The 19,068-nt window shown below is 40.6% G+C and overlaps 2 protein-coding genes and 1 long non-coding RNA gene across 5 annotated transcripts; 1 reads left to right on the plus strand and 2 right to left on the minus strand.

Moving 5' to 3' along the window:
* Nucleotides 1-437: 437 nt before the first annotated feature.
* Nca (neurocalcin homolog) lies at nt 438-18,512 on the minus strand. The gene is made up of 5 exons (XM_066282854.1): nt 18,376-18,512; nt 3,064-3,226; nt 2,870-3,008; nt 2,650-2,818; nt 438-2,596 (listed from the first exon to the last, which is right to left on the minus strand). The coding sequence occupies exons 2-5, from the start codon at nt 3,131-3,133 to the stop codon at nt 2,402-2,404; spliced, it is 573 nt and encodes a 190-aa protein (XP_066138951.1). The 5' UTR covers nt 3,134-3,226; nt 18,376-18,512; the 3' UTR covers nt 438-2,401.
* On the minus strand, nt 3,272-18,500 carry LOC136339524 (neuronal calcium sensor 2). Of its 3 annotated transcripts, none has more exons than XM_066282857.1 (5): nt 18,376-18,500; nt 7,798-7,918; nt 6,603-6,746; nt 6,157-6,285; nt 3,272-5,916 (listed from the first exon to the last, which is right to left on the minus strand). In XM_066282857.1, exons 2-5 carry the CDS (start codon nt 7,906-7,908, stop codon nt 5,740-5,742), a joined length of 561 nt encoding a protein of 186 aa, XP_066138954.1. In that variant the 5' UTR covers nt 7,909-7,918; nt 18,376-18,500; the 3' UTR covers nt 3,272-5,739. The 3 variants fall into 3 exon arrangements, with proteins under 3 accessions (XP_066138954.1, XP_066138953.1, XP_066138952.1); XM_066282856.1 differs by lacking the exon at nt 18,376-18,500 and adding an exon at nt 17,985-18,365; XM_066282855.1 differs by lacking the exon at nt 18,376-18,500 and adding an exon at nt 11,505-11,944.
* Nucleotides 16,717-17,727, plus strand: LOC136339261 (uncharacterized). The gene is made up of 3 exons (XR_010732111.1): nt 16,717-17,009; nt 17,077-17,305; nt 17,368-17,727. It is a non-coding gene; the product is annotated as an uncharacterized lncRNA (long non-coding RNA).
* Nucleotides 18,513-19,068: the final 556 nt, after the last annotated feature.

Consider the following 19,068-nt stretch of genomic DNA (forward strand, 5'->3'; position numbering starts at 1 on the left):
TTGACTTATTTTTGCACCCACGCCGTACTCAAGCCAAAGGGAATATTCCGATATTCCTCATCGATTTAGTATGTGTATGATCGTGAAATAGCGCTTAATATGTAAAGGCTGTTGCGCTGGACTCACCTTTGCATTGCCCGAGGCAATCAGGGAATTCCGACTTATGTAAGTCGTTACGTAACGCTGCGATCGCGTGGGCCGCTCAACTTTCTATTGCTGTGACCCTCACGCGGACAGAGAGGAACGACCCATTTTTCTCCAAGACCTTTGTGAGAAAATAGCGTAGATGCACATATTTACGAGTTCATTGCCGGATCCGGGAGAAAGCGGTCGAAATTTAAAACGGCCGGTCGCCGGAGCGATTATGTATGTGATGCGTTCTTTGTTGTCAGCAATGGCCAATTTGGCGTGTCCGTTTCAAGGCAAAAAAATGCACGTTATTAAATTTAAATAACCAGCAATGTTTATTCTTCATATCGGTTACTTTATTACACTGATTTAAAGATATAATAAAGAGATAAAGAGGAAGGTAAAAAACAAACTGTAACGCGCTTTTTATCTTTAAAGGAAGATCTCAGGGCATGTCTGCAAACTACGTGAGTAACAGCTGATTCTGCTCGTGTTCTGTACACAGTTCTCGCTTCAGGGGGCGACTTATAACCGATCATGACGTTTTGTAGTATCACTCTCGATTATCGGTATTAATGACGCAAAACGTCATCGAAACCACACAAGTCAAGTAGTCGTTCACGAACTCGCGAAGAGCGTATTTGTTGACGTAGGACTTGCCCTTCCGCGGGAAAAAATGGGGAAATGTTAGTATTTCCTTTGAATGTGGCGAACGAAGTGCCCCCCCTCCCTGATTAAGAACTCTCAATAAACCACTGAAGGCGGAAGTAGGGGTAGAATAATTCTCCAAAATGTTCCATTGGAGAAGGACGCTTTGGGGCAGTCCGTCTGCAATGGACGGGGGTAGAGGGCACAGGTTTGTTACTATGCACATAATCATAAGACCATCCTATAATTATAATAGTTAAAATATAATAGTTGCATGGAAGGGGCCAGATGAAATTGCTATTGTGGGATATCTAAGCCTGCGCCCCTCCAATTACTGGAATCACATTTAAAAATTTGAAAACATTAACACTTACATCGTACATTATGGACTATAATAGAATATTCTGGAAATATCATTTTCAAATGGAGTAATTATTCGTATTTAGTACTTCGATTTGTCTCTTACAGAAACGCTCAAAAAACTTTTTACATCCAATAATATCACCCCGGACGGCCGAGCACCCCCAGTCACCCGTGCCGCATCGGGGTCTCACGTAAGCTTAAATTATCTTCTATTATGTATAAATTATAATAGTTTCAATAGTTATAGTTAGACAGATCTCCTGAAAGTTAGCGACGAAGAATGGGGCCCACGGAAGCTCCACCCCTATAGTGTTATAAATTAGAATTGTTTCGGCTAGAGTCTTGGGGAAATAGAGCTCTGCAATGCTGGTTGTATATCACGAGTCCAACATCCTCACTTGTTTCTGTGCAGTAAGAAAACGGCGCCTGTGCTATTCGATTGCGGCACGAAGTTCCGGCTCAAAGACTAGTCGAACGCTAAGCGTCTTTCACCCCTTATTAGCATACTTAAAAAGCACCGTTTTGGCCATAAAGCAAGGACCTGCCCTCAGACCCTCTCTTCACATCGTTCCTTTTTTTGGCTCGCAAAAATATACATAAAACTTGTTACAGCGTTTTGCTGTCAAAAATGTCAAATTATGGTTTCAAGCTGCTGAAAATCGAGTTTATTTTTTAGCTACATTTAGAGCTAGGAGTTGAACTACGAAGCAGTCCTAAAACAGCTGCTGAATAAAATTTCGGGTTGAATATGTCCCTCGTGGTTTTGGGAGCCCTAATGAAATTAACGTTACTCATTGCGGGCTTCGCTGTATTGTTAATTGCATACCCTCGTCCACAGAGATGCATTGAAGAGGAATTCGGGCAGTTTTGGTTTTCGATAAGTAACCAGAGAGGGTCCACGGCAGTTCAGTTTCTGACTAATTTGAAGCACCGAGCTTTCGTCTTTCAGGCAGAAGCTCATCGCAATCGAAAACTAAAGACTAAAGACTCCTGAGTGCTTGAAACGCACTCAATTTAACATCACCTCCGCTCGTTTCTCCCCAAGACCAAGCGAAAGTCCGAGGTCATCCAGCTGACCCCCCAGAAGCACCACCAAAACTGCTCTCCATCACTACACAAGAGTCCAGTTTAGTCCGAGTTGGCTTGAACCACACACACACACACGAAAGGGGGCAAACTCTTAACAATTCTATTGTAATCAATTCAGGACGCGAGTAGAGAGGAAATGGGAGCAAAACAACCAAACTTTCACGCACTGGACCTACTGGGCCTGAGGGTCGCACTGCAGTAGCCGCACAATCGAAGGATCGCTTTTGGCCCCTTCGATAAATTCTTCCAGGCTCAGCTTGCCGTCCTTGTTCTTGTCCATCTGCCTGAAGATCTTGTCGGTGCGCTTCTCGGGAGTGCTCTCGTCTTCAGGCATCTTCATCACCGTCCCAACCATTTTGTAGATAGCCTGCATGGGGCTTTTCTGTGAGTGTCATTTATTGAGGTTTAGTGAGGACGTACCGTAACGATTTCTAACATTTCTTGTCTAGATATATAGCCGTTTCCGTCTAAGTCATACATGGAAAAGGCCCATTTAAGCTTCTGCTCCAACTTGCCTCGGGAGGTAACCGAAAGGGCGCAGAGGAACTCCCGAAAGTCTATAGTCCCGTCTCCATTGGCGTCAAACGTCCTAAGGAGGTTTTAAGGTTATCTTGTCCTGTTTTGCGTATTAAATGCCTACCTAAATACGTGTTCCGCGAATTTGCTCGCGTCTCCGTATGGGAAGAAATTTCCATAAATTTTCTTAAACTCGTCGACGGACAGATGCCCACTAGGGCAGTCCTTCAAGAAGCCTTTGTACCACTCCTGGATTTCCGCGTCTGCAAACGAACCCCAATTAACCAAAAGAAAACAACCCTCGCAGCAATCGCTTACCCGAAAATTCAGTGTTTTGTTTCAGATCCTCCAACACTTCTGGCTTCAACTTGCTGTTCTGCTTCCCCATGACTAGACTAGGTTCGGTCTCACTCACTCACTCTCACCAGCTAACGCCGCCTATGCATTTTAGTTGATCGGGCCTAGGGCTGCTATGATCAAGCTAAATTTTGGAGAAACTTTATGGGGTACACAAACAAACTCCTGGTCCAAATATTTGACATTTTTAATTACCATCATAATGTTAATTATTATTGATAAAAATGTTTGAGGGGTTCATTAATTGTATTACTCATGAGAAAGTACCGTCAAATAGAGCTTGAAGAAAGAGAGAGATAGAGAGAGAGATAGAGAGAAAGAGAGAGAGAGAGATAATTAAGGGACGTTTTACATCTAGTAGATGATTACTTCTATTACAATCCATCCTTGTCTCTTTGCTGTTTACAGCTATAAAAGTTTATACAAATAAGTGCCCACTATAGCAGACTGAACTGAAGGGTCCTCAGATATGCACGACTGCAGGCGTTTCATGGCTGGGGCCCCTGGGCGGCCGCAGCGGCAACCAAAGCCCGTATTTACACTCTAAGTCATAACGCAATATACAAGGTGTCCAGCTAACATGTCTTACTGGGTATAAAAAATTGACTTTTTTGGTGCACGAGTATATAGAGAACCTATTTTATCGCTACAGTCAATGCTCGTTATATACAAAACAAGAGGCTATTGCTAATAATAAACACCTCGTGTCCTTCGATAACATACATAATCCTGCCATTGCACTTTGTACAGAACACGTAGGTAGAGACACATATTATTACTTCTTTAGCATTCTATCATTAGTCCTAATACAGCATTAGAGAGTGATGCGTGAGTAGAAAAATACTTAAACAATATCACTATAGTAAAATCGGGTGGTGTATAATGATGTGCCTTAGCCACACAGCGGGGTTTCCCTTTTAGTGCAAGTAAAAATTGGTTCCTTCAGATTGTGTCTCAAGAGATAATGAGGCGCTTTTGAGGGATGCTGCTCAACAGCCCTCAAAATCCCCGTCGATTGGCATAAGCTTTTAACTAAAACATCTAACGAGATCAGACAACCAGTCATACATACGTGTTTCAACGTCGCGCGCACCAAAAACAACAAAAGCGGCCTCGAACGTCAAAAAACAATTGAATAATCAAGAGCCCTTTTAGTTAGTTTTTGGATTACTTTAAGACGAGTATTCCGCGACTTTACAACGGTTTTAACTCGTTTTAGTGTGGCAGTTTCCACGTGAAATCGCGGGAAAAGGAAAGAAGAACGTCCAGCGGTGTCCGGACGGAACTCACACACACCGGCGATAAGCGGGAATTAACTGAATTGGCATTGTGATGGAGAGGCCTTTCGTGCCGGTAAGTTTAGCATGCTCGGCATCGATTAAAAAACCTCTATTTCCTTGCACTTGCTTGCTTTACGTGCAAAACGTTAAATAAAGTCCGCTTTATCGCCCACTATCGCCTTGGAAACCGGCGTTTGCAACAGCCCCGGCCACAAATGAACGCTTCATACCAATAAAAATGAAACCATCTCTTTGTGCTCCTGAGAGGATTGAGGAAGGTCGGCGAGCACGCCCGGGCGTTATCATCCAAGTAATGGTAATTATTAAGGAAAATAAATCGCGTAATTTAGAAAACCGCGAAGTTTCATGGAACGTAAAATCGCTTTTTTCTTGAGGGTTGCTACACCGGAGGGGGCAGCTGCGAAACTCTCTGTTAGGCACTTAACCTCAGAGATGGCGCCAGGAGCACTTGACGGACACACGCCTGCTATGATAATTTGTAGTCTTGACTTATGCATTTTTACGCTTCGTGTAAACAAAATTTTGCGTTGAGCTAAATCCGCCCTATATACCCCAAGAAAAAGCGGGAACTGTGAAGGGTTAAAAATCGGGTTTTGACGCTTTAACCCTAATTTAATGAAGCGTGTATAACCCGTGTTTATGCCCCCGTAAGTGCACCCTAATTAATCGATTAGCCGGGGCTATAATAGCGGCGAAATATAATATTTTCCACGCGGCACAAAGAAGTCCTCCTATCGGCGTAAGCCTCTTTCTCAGACCTTGCCAGCTAAAGGTAAAAGGTCGAGAGGGACAATTTGTGCCCTTATTGTTGAATCGCAATTTCTCCTCAGTGTGCTCAAGAAAAAGGGTCTGAAAAAGGGTATAAATGCTGCGATCATGGGACAAACATTCGATATAAAGGAAGTAAATGCCTCAATAGAGTTAATGAGATCAGAAAGAAGATATGTTCATTGTGCCTTTTCGCGTGTTAGTAGGTACAATAAGGGGGAATCACTACAGTAAATATTGGTAATTTGTAACATTGATATGGACACAGTAATAGTAATATAATACTTTCTCAATGCGTCTCCGTCACTTGCGAAAAAGTTTATAAATACATCGATATAATGTCATGTAAAGTAGGACAAAAAGTCTTTTAATTCTCAGCATACATACGATTGTACCGGTTACAAACTGAGGGGAATCGGACCCTGCTTAAACCATGTTTTAAAGCCTCATTTACAGGCCATTTGGGAGGGAGGGGGTAGTGTGCATGATTTTGAGTCGATGGCAAAAGTAAAATCGCCCACCGACGCACGCCCATCGCTTTAAATACGTCCCTGATACGGAAGGGCCCTTAAGGGGCGAGCATTTTAGACAGCTCCTCGTCCTGCAAACAGCCCTTAAGGAACTCCTCTTGGGTCAGCTGACCATCGTTGTTTTCGTCCATCTTCGCAAAGATGTTTTTCGCCCTTTCCTCCGCCGAATCCGCCGGTCGATTGGACGAACACGCACCCAACATATCGTAGATTGCCTGCAGATGAAGTAAAAAAAGAGGGACTTGTTGAGTTTGCGGGTATTATTTGCCGTTTTTTTTTGGGCGAGACCACCGCTATTTCAAGGGGGTAAGCGGACATGCCAAGATCGATAATCCCACCCCGCCAGTGAATATTAATCTAATACATCAAAAAGACCCTTGTCCAACCGGAACAATGATCCCGACTTGGGGTGGTGACCTTTTGCTCGGTCGTGCGCGTCTAAATTTGCGACTTACTTGGACAATTTTGGTCATTTCTTGAATGTCGATGACGCCGTTGCCGTCTACGTCATACATCCTGAAGGCCCACTTCAATTTTTCCTCGGGCGTGCCGCTTGACGTGACGTCAATGGCAAGGAGGAATTCCTGAAAGAGCATTCGGTTTGTCGAACAATCAGGACTCTTAACTCGTGCGTATTGTTAACCGTAAATCTCCCCTATCGGGGGCAACAAAATTACCTTCCATGTCCCATATTATAAATTGCAATTTTACAAGGCGTCAGCGATTTATCTTTCCGGCCAGACATCGATTCAAGTCGCCGCCATTCCGAAGTTTTCCTCTTTCTCCACCAGTCAACATCCAAGTGAATAAATTATTTATGACGTTTTTGTCGGCAGCCCCCGGATCGATCCGAGGAAACAGTTTTTTTTTTGTAACAACGTCCGCTCTTTATTTCACTTACTTTAAAGTCGATATAGCCGTTCTTGTCCATGTCGAATGTCCTGAACACGTGATCGCAGAACTCCTCGGCATTGCCACTGGGGAAGAACATTTTGTACATGTCTACGAATTTGGCGGGCGTCAGCCGACCATTAGGGCAGTCTTGCTGCAAAAGGAGAAAACGATTTAAATATTCTGTCTATAGTGCAGTAAAAAATATCTTTGAATCCCTGGAGCCATCGCAAGAATCTTAATACATAACGTTATTTGCCATGACGTTACGTACTTGTTTCTCACTCCACATTCTTCGACCTTAATTGATTCATTTTCTATTAGAAATAATTTAAATTTGAGATCAAACACAAGTTCGACGGTCCTGGAAGTTCGATCATCCCCAATGTTATCGTTTTCCGATGGTTTGAAATGCAAATTGCTGCAAAATCGTCATTATCCCCAAACCATTCGCCCACGAACCTTATTATGGTGTATCGTCGAAGGCTTAAACCAGGGGAAATAGTGTTTATCAGTGATTCTATTCCTTCCTTTTAGGAATTAATACAAGGAAATTGGCTTGTGCCCGGCAAAATCCTCCCGAGAAATCGTCGCAATAGGAAGCTGCAAACAGTGCAAACTCTCTAGAGAAAGTTCCACGGTTTTCCCATCGAAAGAACCTTGTGGCAATTAATACATTCCTCCCTCATCATAAAACGAGATTAATCACCTTTCCCGGGAATTAAATTAACAGAATTTACGGCATCGTTAATTAGATTTACGAGGATCTTAAACCTGATCCAAACGACCAATATAACACTGCGGTAGGGGGGCTAGAAGAGCGCATCCTTGAAACCAACCCCCATTGAAGGTATTACGGCAAAGTGTGTTTCGCAGGTAATTCTTTTTCTTGTTTCGTTTTTGCATAATAGAAAGGGCCCCAAAGTACTAAAAGGGTAGCCGGAAGGGATTAATAGGGTTTTATTGCCTTAGACGGAAGCAGGGTAAGACTGGCATTAATCGGTTGAAAAGTTGAAATGGGATTTGTCCATTCATCACTTATCGAAGCAGCGAGTGTTTGCGTGCAGGCAAATGGGCGGTCAATGGGGATTGTGAGCACTCGATCTTAGGAATTATCCTAAAGATGTATGTAGATGCGAGTGAGTCATTGTCAAAGCGATCACGCGCTTCTAGACGGAAAAGATTTGCATCTTCCACGAACTCACCTTAAATCCCTTATACCACTCCTTGATGGTGCTCTCGTCGTACCGCGTGTGCGACTTCAAAAAGTCCATGTCCTCTTTGGAGAGCTTGTCCTTACTCCCGAAGCAGCCCATCGCGGCAACGCTGCAACAATAGGTGAAACATGTAAATTACAAAGTTTTTCAGCAGGAGCGCCACTAAAATCGACCCCTGTGACCCAGATTCAAGGGAGAAAAGGCTTCTTGACCTGGGCTAAGACAAGTTAATTCGGGTTGCGATAATCGTTAAATTATGACGTTGTTTCTATGAGGAGAGGCATTGGTTATACACGCAATTGATCGGAGTTCGTCCGTTTAAGCCTTATTCTAAAGAAAACAAATTTTCGGTGGTTGTTCAACACCTCTGTTACGAGAAAATATTACGACTTTTCTCGTAAATATTGACGCGAAGCGCCGAGCTGAAATATGAAGTACCATCGCGAAAACTCCGCGAATTTTCCTACCTTAAACGAGACCCGATATTGAGTTCCAAGTATTAAAACAATAACTAATCTCCTTTGACTGCTCTCGCGGCAGCTACGTATGTTCCCGATTCCTGGATTTTATCCAAGAAAATGCAATCTATTATTCAAAAAAATATTTTCGCACGTAGGATTATTGTTAAATTAGTTCGATCGGCATAAATTCCCTCGTAATTAGCCGGATAAAAATACGCGACCCGCTGAAAGAGATCCATCATGAAAACACTAAAACATGGCTTTTACAGTTTGCGAAAGTGCGCGATCTATTTAACCGAAAATGTGCTCCGAATGTTTACGCGAACGCTCTCTTTATTAGAAGTAAAGGCGCAAGAAAAATCTGTTTATCTCGGACGTCAGACGGTATTGATCTATGCATTTGCCCCAAAGGAACCAATTTCGGGATAGTAGGAAAACGTGTCTCCAGACAGCGATAATATGTCAGCCGCACCTCCCAGCTTTTTAGGCCCTACCTAATTCTTTATTTTTACCCACCTCGATTATATCACGCTTTTGTATACTTGATTGTTGTGACATTTTATTTTCGGCCACCTGGAATAACGTTATTAAAATAGACGCGGCAACGCCATCCTTAGAGTTTATTTTCAAAAATGACATTTGACTTAAAAAAAAAAAAGAAAAGACGAACAAGGCGTTGTTGCCATTCGCCTGTTCGGAGCTTCCTAAACCTCTTCAAGCAACATTTAAGCTTTAAAACCTCGAGGAAAATATTTTCAGCTCCCGTACTTATAAGGTTTCAATCCCCGTCTATTCGAAACGTATCGAAACCGACAAGTTGTAAACCGCCGCAATATCGGGGATTTTATATGGCACTTCCTCCCGCAAATCTGTATCAAATCGACTGTAATTGCTTGGATCTCTTCCAACTGCCTCTCGCAAGTGTACACACTACTTGAAACTTTTTGTGTAATTCCCAGTTTTGCTGGAAAGTGAAACCCTTAATGGGATTCAACTCGCGCGCGAATTTTGGCCAAGATTAGGCCGAAAAGTTTCCCAATCAGCGAGACTTTCCGTTACCTCAGTCGGGGAAAGTTTTCATGCTTTGCTTTTTAAGTTGCAAAATATTTGTACACAGGATCAAATTAAGGAAAACTCCGATTAAGTATTCAAAAGGGTCGCGTTGGATATTTGAATAATGGAATTTGAGTTTGTGTAAAAACAGGTTTATTTGTTCCTTTTTTTTATTTTTCAACGTTGTGTATATAGAATGGCATTTTATTGAAAAACTAATTCCCAATTGCATCTTTGGAGCTCCAAAAATCGATTTCAAATTGTCATGAAATGCCTTCAGAGGTTGGGTTTTGGGACTTTCATCCTTCGGGGTAATTGCGTCCCGCAGGGCCTTCATCGGTATGATGAATCTTCTGCTCAACTCGCTCAGTGCGTCGGTTCTCCTGAAATCTTCACTAAATTTTCAACTTTTTGCCCCCGCCATTGGTTTGTGCTTCTCCTGTCGAACTCCAACTTCCATCTTGAAAACGGGCACTAAGCGTCTTGTTTCAATTTTTCAAATTTATCAAGACGTTCGAAAATTCGAGAAAATCGTTTCTTAGACTGCTGTTTTTCAGATTCTTCCCGCAATTGGCAGCCAAACCAGCCATAATATATCCTTTGCCAGCCAATATATTTAAGTTCAGATTGTTTAAAGAATCGGCGGGTGGTTAATTTCTTTCAAGGATTTCTCAACATCTACATGCTCGTAATCTCGAGTTGAATGGATATCTAAAGTGATGTTTTATTGAATAAATTAGACGCATCCGGTATTCAAATAACATATTTTTTTGAATACGCGTCTGTGAGGCAAATTTGGACAGCGACCTGGATAAAAATTTCGTGACTCTTTTCCGAGAAAGAAAGAAGTAGTTTGGTTCATTTCCAGGCCAAAGATCCATTTATTAGATATCCGTCGGCATTTAAACGAACATTCCCCTCCGGCAAAATCAATCTTTGGGCCCTAGCGAAAGTTCATTGTTGCGATTCCGAATCCGCTGGACGCTGTCCAACAACTTGTCACATCCGACTAATGCCGCGTCCAAATAAATAAACAATGAACATTTCCCGCGAAATTCCTCGCTCGTGGGTGCCAAAATTGGGACGTATGTTGTCACATTTAAATTTTCGAGAAAGGATAAATCTACTGACGTTTTAAAATTATCACGGAAACCTTGACCCTAATTAAGGAAAATGCAGAAAAAATTAGCGATGTAAACATAACCAAATGTTCGGTGTTGGACTGCGAAATGGTACACTTTTATGAAGTGAAAAATCCATGAAATTTTACTTGATGCAAATGCAAGTAAACGCATTATTCCGGGGTAAAAACGCAGGACGCAAACATACACAAAAGTGATTTTCTATTATATAAATATCATGCAATATACACGTAACCGAAAGCGAGATTTAGTGGTAAAAACGGTGCTTTTTTACTCGATAGAAGATACGAATCTGAATTGGAAAAGTTCTACTTGTGTTCGATGTAAACGCAAGCAAAATTGCTACTCCCGGGAAAACATACCTATAAAAGCCACATCTCTTAACCTATCTAGCTCTAAAAAAAGGTTTTTACAGTAAGAAGATTTTTTCACTAGAAATTCGTGATAGTATTTAATCACATTTGTGCCTCAACTAACTCCATCCCTGTTTTCAGTGCCATTATCAGTCTGTAAATTCATTACTATGTAACTTAAAGAGTTGAAGTGTCACATAAACAACTAATAGTATATTTCAGATTTAAAGAGATTTGCTTTGCCCATGAGTCAAGAAACTGTCCTTTTAAATACCGAGTTTCCAGAAATTGGACACATATACACTGTATCCCAGAGAATGATTAAAGGCCACTTTTTCAATATTCCTTAATGCATTCTTATTTCGGAAAAATTGCGTGTATATGTGAGATAAATTTGGAGAAAGTTATATACAGGGGCGGACTGCAAAATCCCCCAAACCCAAGGTTCTGAAATATGGCTAAGATTACCCTTACCCCTGGGAATTTTCAGGTTTAGGCTTAGTTGTATTATATCGGATTTATCAGCGAAGAGACGCCCCTGGGGGCTGCGTAACACAAATTTAGGGGGTCAAGAAACCTATCGGAAAGGTCTTAGGTGAGAGGACTTCTCGTGAAATTTCCAAAAAGCAAAGAAGTGATCGGAGGCGGTGAAACTACGACACTCATTCACAATTTCATATACTTGCCTGGATCTAAACTGTTTTAATTTCAGGAACAATCCAACAGGCAATTTCACTAAGTTTTCACACTCAAAATTTCCTAGAACACAAGCGTGCAAATGCTCGAAGAATGACAGAAATACGCTGCTTCTAAGCTGATTAAAACTGAAGAAGTCCTAGAGCTTCTTAGTAAATGCGTCTCGAGGAATTTTTATGGGGGCTTTTAATGTAGACTTGCAAAGAATTTAAAGTGGTTTTTCACTTGAATTATTCCTACCGAAACCCCGTTGAGAGAGACATGTTTGTTGGTCCTTCCGGTTGTTCGGTAAGTGGTCCGCGACTATAGTTTTCGTCGGAAATGGCTCATGCACACTCCCGATCTACGACTGCTTGAAGTAGCTCACCGATATTAGTCTGAGTCCCAATCCACACCGCGTTGTCAAATTTCCAGAGATTTTCTCCCCGTAGTCCCCACTTTCGCTCCCTCTCGAACCGCGGAAAAACTGTCCAAATATCGAGGGAAGGAAGAGGGAGTTGGCAACACGGAGGCGTCCTGGGGAGTGCGCGCGTCCCGACGCCGCCCGATCAATATCGGCAACAGTGCCTGGCGGGCACCTTAGGAGAGGTGCGCTTGGTCAGTGCTGGGAGCCTACGACGCCGTCCACCGGACGAAATAAGGAAATCGGACGCCATTGCTGCGGATTTCGGGCCTGCAACGCAGGAAAATGGGGCTTACTCTAATGCGGATACCCCCAGGGGCCGGTCATGCTGGGCAAACTGACTGATGGCACCACTCAAATGAGGACTTAATCCTTCGCGGAGGGGTTTATGAATAGTTTAGGCGGAAGTGGAGGTTTTGTATAAAACTTTCGTTTGGAAAAAAATCTGGAGAATCAGGAAAATGCAATAGAAATTGGCAACATTGCTGAAGTGGGATAGTGGCAGGTGCTTGTCAGGAAGCAGAGGAAAATACCCTGTTGCCAAGTCGAGAATTTGTAAAATAGATTTTTTTACAAGATATACTAGAAATTTTAGGCTCGATATCTGACATGACCAAGTGATATTTGAGAGTACTTCTTGTAACCTAGATGACACGTAAACAGTGTTATCGGACCTACTGAAAGAGAACATTGACAAGTGACCAGTGCCTGATTGCAGTATCTTTAACGATTTATGGAAATAACGGTGTTCCGCAGGATCTATGACATTTTGTAACATGTCAGTATAAGGAAATATCTGAATACCCGAATCTGTATTTTGCAAATGAAATGAAGATGGACAATGCTGACACAGATAAATGACGAATACCTTGTTCCTACATCTCATGTTTTCCTATTTATAAGAGTGAAAAATGACAACGTTACAAATGAAGCTTGCACCGTTTCCATGCCTCTTTAAGTATGACAATCCAAAGGACTGAGCTTTTAACTATCTCGTTACCGCTTTGAATCGGTCACGGCCCATTTACCCAAACCCCCCAAATAAAAAATGGGCATGTGACTAATGAGCTGGAGAAAGGCTTCTTTAGCTCCTTCCAGCTTAATCAATTCCTTTAAAAGGGGGTTCCATTTAATTTCCGTGGAGAGTGAGCGAGCTTAGGTTAATTACCAAATTTTCCATATTTTCCCGTATTAATGTGAATGGCAACATTGATTTGAAGATTTTTACTGGCTGCCTGTTGTCCCTTAACAAATCCACTGACGTCGAGGACACAATTTTAGGCAATTAGAGTAATTTTTAAATATGGAGAGTTTAGACGGAGAAATACCGATTTTGCATTGTTTTCAAAGTTATTTTCGGGTGGAAGATAAACGGTTATTTCTAGTCGCCTAACCAAACACAATAACAGAAAGTTCTGCTTTTTGTTACTCAATACGAAATACATACATTATTGTGACGTCAAAATGCGAAAATACCGAATTCTTTCTTTTGTTATTACGACCCTGGATGATTTATTTTTAGAGAGAGTTTAATTAAATTGATGATTTCGACTTAGATTTCGATCTCGTGCGATTATCACAGTGATGTATATTATGTTAACTATTGCTTCAAGAAATAAGGTAGAGAAGACAACTGAGAACTCACGAAGGGATTCCCTTTCGCCATTTTGTCCAGATGAGGACTTTAGATCTGGTTAAAAAATCCCGTTAAAACGGGAATCGGAGAGTCCTTCGTGCAAGTGAAGTGAACGAAATGCACCAGTCCGGATGCATAAATGTTGGCGGGCTGATTGGCGGCACACGTTTCGAAAGCCGTCGATGTGTGAAGGCGGCGACCGAGCGAGAATAATTTCCAAAGGCATTAATTAATTCACCCACCGTCCAATCGATATAGGAAACTACTGTTAGTGCATTTTTCTTCAACAAAAGACTAGCGCCGCGTTGCCAAAATGTGTCACAACCTTTCTCTGTTGTCTCGGTTCTATGTAAAGACTGACAACCGTTGTCACAGACAATGCTAGAGAAAGAGATGGGCCCGTTGTGTTGGTGGTTCGAAAGCGGAAACACCTTTCCCTTATCTAATGTGGAAGTGCCTTTGCTAGGGGGCGGCATTGTTCATCGAAGAGGTGACAAGCTGCGAGATATGCATATGATATGTAAAATACGTAAATTTCTCCATCAATGCAGGAAAATAAGCCAATGGCGCAAACGGAGGGGATATCTAATCCGATTATTTCGCCTCTTCTTATCATCGATTACAGTACTTTTTTTATCATTTGAAACTGTAAAAAACTTCTTACCGGCATATATTAAAGGAATTCAGGACATCAGTGCAACAAAAACTATATATTTTTAAAATTTTTATAACAAATAAATTTAGTAGGTGTATATTATTTTTTAATTATATTTCAATGCAAGTTTCATCATTTTTATTATCAATAGAATCACTATCGATGCTCGGCTGAATAATTATTGAAGCAACAGAAGGTGACTCATGTTCCTAGTTTTCTTTCTTTTTGTATAACATGAGCTACACAGTTTTCCCACATTATGTTGTCTAATTAACTTATCGCCTACCGAATATTTTCCAAAATGGTTCCACTTAAAATTGATGACTTACTTATCTTTCGTAAACATTTTTTTATAATTCCCCAATTTATTTCATTTGAGTTAAAATACAATAATAGGGTGTAAACTGTAAAATTGTATTGCGATATAGTCACTACATACCTGTTTGTGAAATTTAAAAACTTTAATATGTCTATACATTTTTTTCGTCTTTTTTCTAGAATATATACATTTTTGTCCCTCATAAAGTTAATTATGTTCTGTTTCTTTGTACTCTTGTGTCTTAACTAGTAACCGGGAATGATAAGGGGCGTTGTCCATTACAATGTCTGAATTATCGGGGATGTTTGGTAATAGTTATATATAATAATAATTCGTTCGCTTCTTAAATATAGCTTACATACCTAAATTGCAATTGTTTGAATTATCTATCCAGCTATATTTAATCACGTCGTGTCGAGCAACGTTTCATCTAACTAAGCTTTGCATCTTCCTAACTGTCTATGCTCTCTAATTTTACGTAAATATTCTCCTCGCAAACCAACTATTGGTTGTAATTCCATTACCATAATTCTATTATCAATTTGTTTATATTTAAAGCCAAAGTCTATAATAATGGCTCCGGGGATGTTGCTAAGCAATTATAATCATAATGTTAGTAATCTTTTAACTTTTTTCGAATCATTTCTAGTGTAGGTATTGTATTGCCTTTATAAAAATTATAGATAATTCTTCGAATAATATCTCTGTCACTATCGTCAATTTGTTTCAATTTTCGATAAATCCCTTTTGCTTTCAAAACTATAGTTGTAACATTTTCTTCCTTAATCACTCGATAAATCGTCGACAATTATAAAAATTTTGTCGTTTCTCACATTAATTATTCTTGTTTTCTTTCTTTAAAGAGTCATAAATCTTCAAACGACACTGCACGTGTAAGTCTTTATTTTTAAAATCACTACTAGTCTCTGCGCGATTCACATTTACTTTATTTTCCGAATAGCTATCGAAGGGCATCCAAAAAGCCTATCAAATACCTATCAAATTAATACGCTTGTAATAATACAATGAATCTCATGTAAAGTACATATATACTACATAAAACTATGAATGATTTAGTTTAATTCTGTAACACTACAAATGGGCAAGAATAATTCAATTTTAAACGCCCTTCGTCAGCACCACGTTTCAAGTTATTTACATCTACGAGTACTACCGGTCTCGGTTCCGAGTGCAAGTGCATTTCAAATATTCACAGTTTCGCAATTCAAACCGAAGGAATATTCACTTTGGTCCGATGGCTAATCTGGTTGGGCATACGAAATATTACAAATCTCCGTCACCAGATGGTAGAACAAGCTTAGCAGTTATGATTTAATTTTGACAGGTGGTATTTTTTATCGTTCCTTCTATAGGTGAGGTTTTGAACTGATATTAAAAGTACTATAAGTTTATACAGCGTGTCACTTTCGAGAGTCCCAATGACCTAAAACGAGCCCTAAAAAGCAATCAATCACGAGATTGAATCGAAAATAACTCGACGAAGGCAGTTTCGTTCGTAACCTTCCTTAATGTGAAAATACAACCCGTTTGTCTTTATAAGATGCATTACCGAGGGCTTGGCAGAAACCTAATAAAACATAATCTATAGGAAGGAGATGGTTTTTGCGCCACGGCAGAAAAACCGTCTTTATCTGCCGCCCTAAATTCTGTCATGCCTCGAATGGGCCGTAAATTGCCGCTGTCGATACATTTCCCCTCAAACGACCCACATTCCGGTGATAAAAGCGTAATTTTGCTAATGTCATTCTTGGTCCGTGGATCGATGTTTGTGTTAAGATTATTGAGTTGAAATAAAATAATAATCGAAAAAATTGAGGAAATACTATCCGATGGGGAGGAAACGGAGAAGCAGCCAGACCCCTGTTTCAATGTAATAAGAGAGCGAGCAAATTGCGAGTAGCGGAAATTTAGGAAAATTGGATTTTTAAGTTCGGAAAGAGGGAAATTTAGAACGTAAATGAGCCTGTTAATAGCCAGAAAAAGGCTCAAGCGAACTCCATCTTTGTCCGTTGTCATGACAACCCTCCCAATTCCCTATACAAGTCGACATTTTAAATCGAGAATAAACATCTTCAGGTATAGGCAACCTGTTAAGCTTCATATTTTCAAATGTGGAAGTGACGAAACCGCCGGTTCAGAAGCAACTGCTACTCGCTAATGCAGTTCATTTAAGCGTAAAATCCTTGGAGATTTATATTTTAAGACTATCTGAATATAACGCCCATAATCGGGAATTGAAAATGTTCGATTGTTTTTCGTCGCCATTGTTTTAAGTACAAAATTATCTTTAATTCAGGCGGCTGCAAGCGTCAGTTCAAGATCAAATTGCGACGAGATTGACAGTTCGAGGTTAACAAAGTGATGGGGGTTTTTTCTACGATCGATAATTTTTTATTTAAAACTCATTTGGTATCTTGACGACATTCCCAGCTTCATCGTCCATAGTTCAGTGGCAATTTACGTAAATAGACATACCTTCATATAGTAAAGAAATCCTAACTGGATTTCCTTCTTTATACATTTTACAGCAAATAGTGCTGTTACATAGCGAAAATTTGCATTATTCGTTATTACAATGGGGAGCGGAACACAATTTTCCACGTAATTGGGCCTGTCGAATCAATTTTAGAAATCTGCGAAGAAGCGGAGGGGGGAGGAGAGCCTGTTAAGTCGCGATTTGCATGTAAAATTGAGCTTATGCCGCGGACCTGCTTCCGGAAAACTGCTCTATTTTTAGTAGTTTTTAAACTTTAATAAGTAACACTCGCATTACATTTTTACCTTCAAGACTCTTTTTAACGAGTTGTTACGATGTTTAGTCAGAGCCAGTTTAATTAAATGCCCTCTATAAAGCCATGGCCAATGCAGTTAAAAAGAGGAGAACTGCGGCACCAACGGAGGTGGATTACTTCCAGAAGAATCCGAGCCATTTGTAAGACAGGAGAAAATGCTGAATATAGATAAAGTTGGTAACAAGGGATGGATTTTATGAAATTAGACGTGATCTTATGTATTTCTTGGAAATATTAATTTAGGTTATTTTTGCAATTTTGGAGTCTCTTGCTCTAGATTCAATTTAATGATTTAAATAAAAAACACAATATAAAAGACTTTAAAGAGTGTACTGGGGATACACACGAAAAGGAATAAATCAATAAACCAACAGGTGCCTCCCTCTATTGGCACCCAACTAAACTCACTCAAAATCTCTAGACTCTCTCACACACACGCACCCACAGCACTGTGTCATCCAATCAGGACGTGTTTCACATTTTTCGAAAATAGTTTAAAGCAATTTAAAGCTAATTTGGCCTTGATTTCATCCTGCTTGACTGGCTGTAGGTTCAGGTTTGTGAGGTCTCGATAGATAAATTTTTAAAGGTAAGCATGCCTTTAGTGTCAACATATCCCTCACATTACTACGGAGTAAACTTACCAAAGGCAAAGCTTGTCGACAATCGAAGAGTATCCATTTCTATGCTGTGCAGTGCTGAAATACCTTTAAGACAACATTGATTGTGGCCATGACATTTTATAAACAAAATTGGTAGCTAGGCAACATCAACAAAAAAGCAAAGGCATTCTACCTTTTCTTGACTTAACCTAAAATCTTAGGAACAAGTAATGACAAATTCTCTCAATTATCTCTCTCTCTCTTTCTCTAGTAGGGCTTAGCCCCTAAAGGAACATAATTTCGGCATAAAAAAAAAGGTAAATACAAGGAAAAATGACGACAATTATTTAAATGTCAAATATTGAAGCAGTGTTTACGACACGAGGGCCTTAGGGCGACGGTACCGGGCCCTAGGGCCTCGCGGGGCACTCACGTTTCGATCCGTCTCAGTCGTACCACGCGGTTCGCTATAACAATCACTTAATTTCCCCGTTAATTATTTATTAGGAATGTTTTCCCACATCGTATATTTAGGCAGTGTGAATCGCCATGTTTGCGGTAGCACGGATGCGCAGGCGCGGGCCCGTAATGTCATATAATATTTTCGCGAGCCCAGCTCGGTTGCGCATTGACCAGAATTGTACGGGAAACCGTACAATTTGAGATGCGCTTGGAATGGAAGTGAGGGATTTATTGTTACATATGGCAACCGTATCTGCCCAGAAGGCTGTGCGTTTGTGTCATAGTCGTCTTTTGGAAACAGAAGAGTACCACTGTATTGTTATTTTTTTAGATGGCCAGACTCCTAGATTTCACCAATGTCTTTGTCTCAAAATGCATTTAAATCGTAATCGTCTATACGAATTCTTCAAAAATGATCGTGTTTCTGCAATCAAGCTTTGTGGCGAATAAAAAAGTCATGCGCGATGTTGCCGTTTCTCCAGTTGCAAAGAATTCAGACTTTCCGAGTACATTTTTTAGAGATTCCCCATGTACTTTTTACACGCTTTTTGTGGTTTTGTTCAGCAGGTTTGAAGTCCTCGACGCCGACCGTTGTTAACGGGACTTTGTAATATTTTTATATCTTCACCAGGCTTTTGGCACGGACCTAGACAGGGGCCAGACT

This window comes from Euwallacea fornicatus, chromosome 5, assembly GCF_040115645.1.
Source record: "Euwallacea fornicatus isolate EFF26 chromosome 5, ASM4011564v1, whole genome shotgun sequence".
NCBI classification, from domain to species: Eukaryota; Metazoa; Arthropoda; class Insecta; order Coleoptera; family Curculionidae; genus Euwallacea; species Euwallacea fornicatus.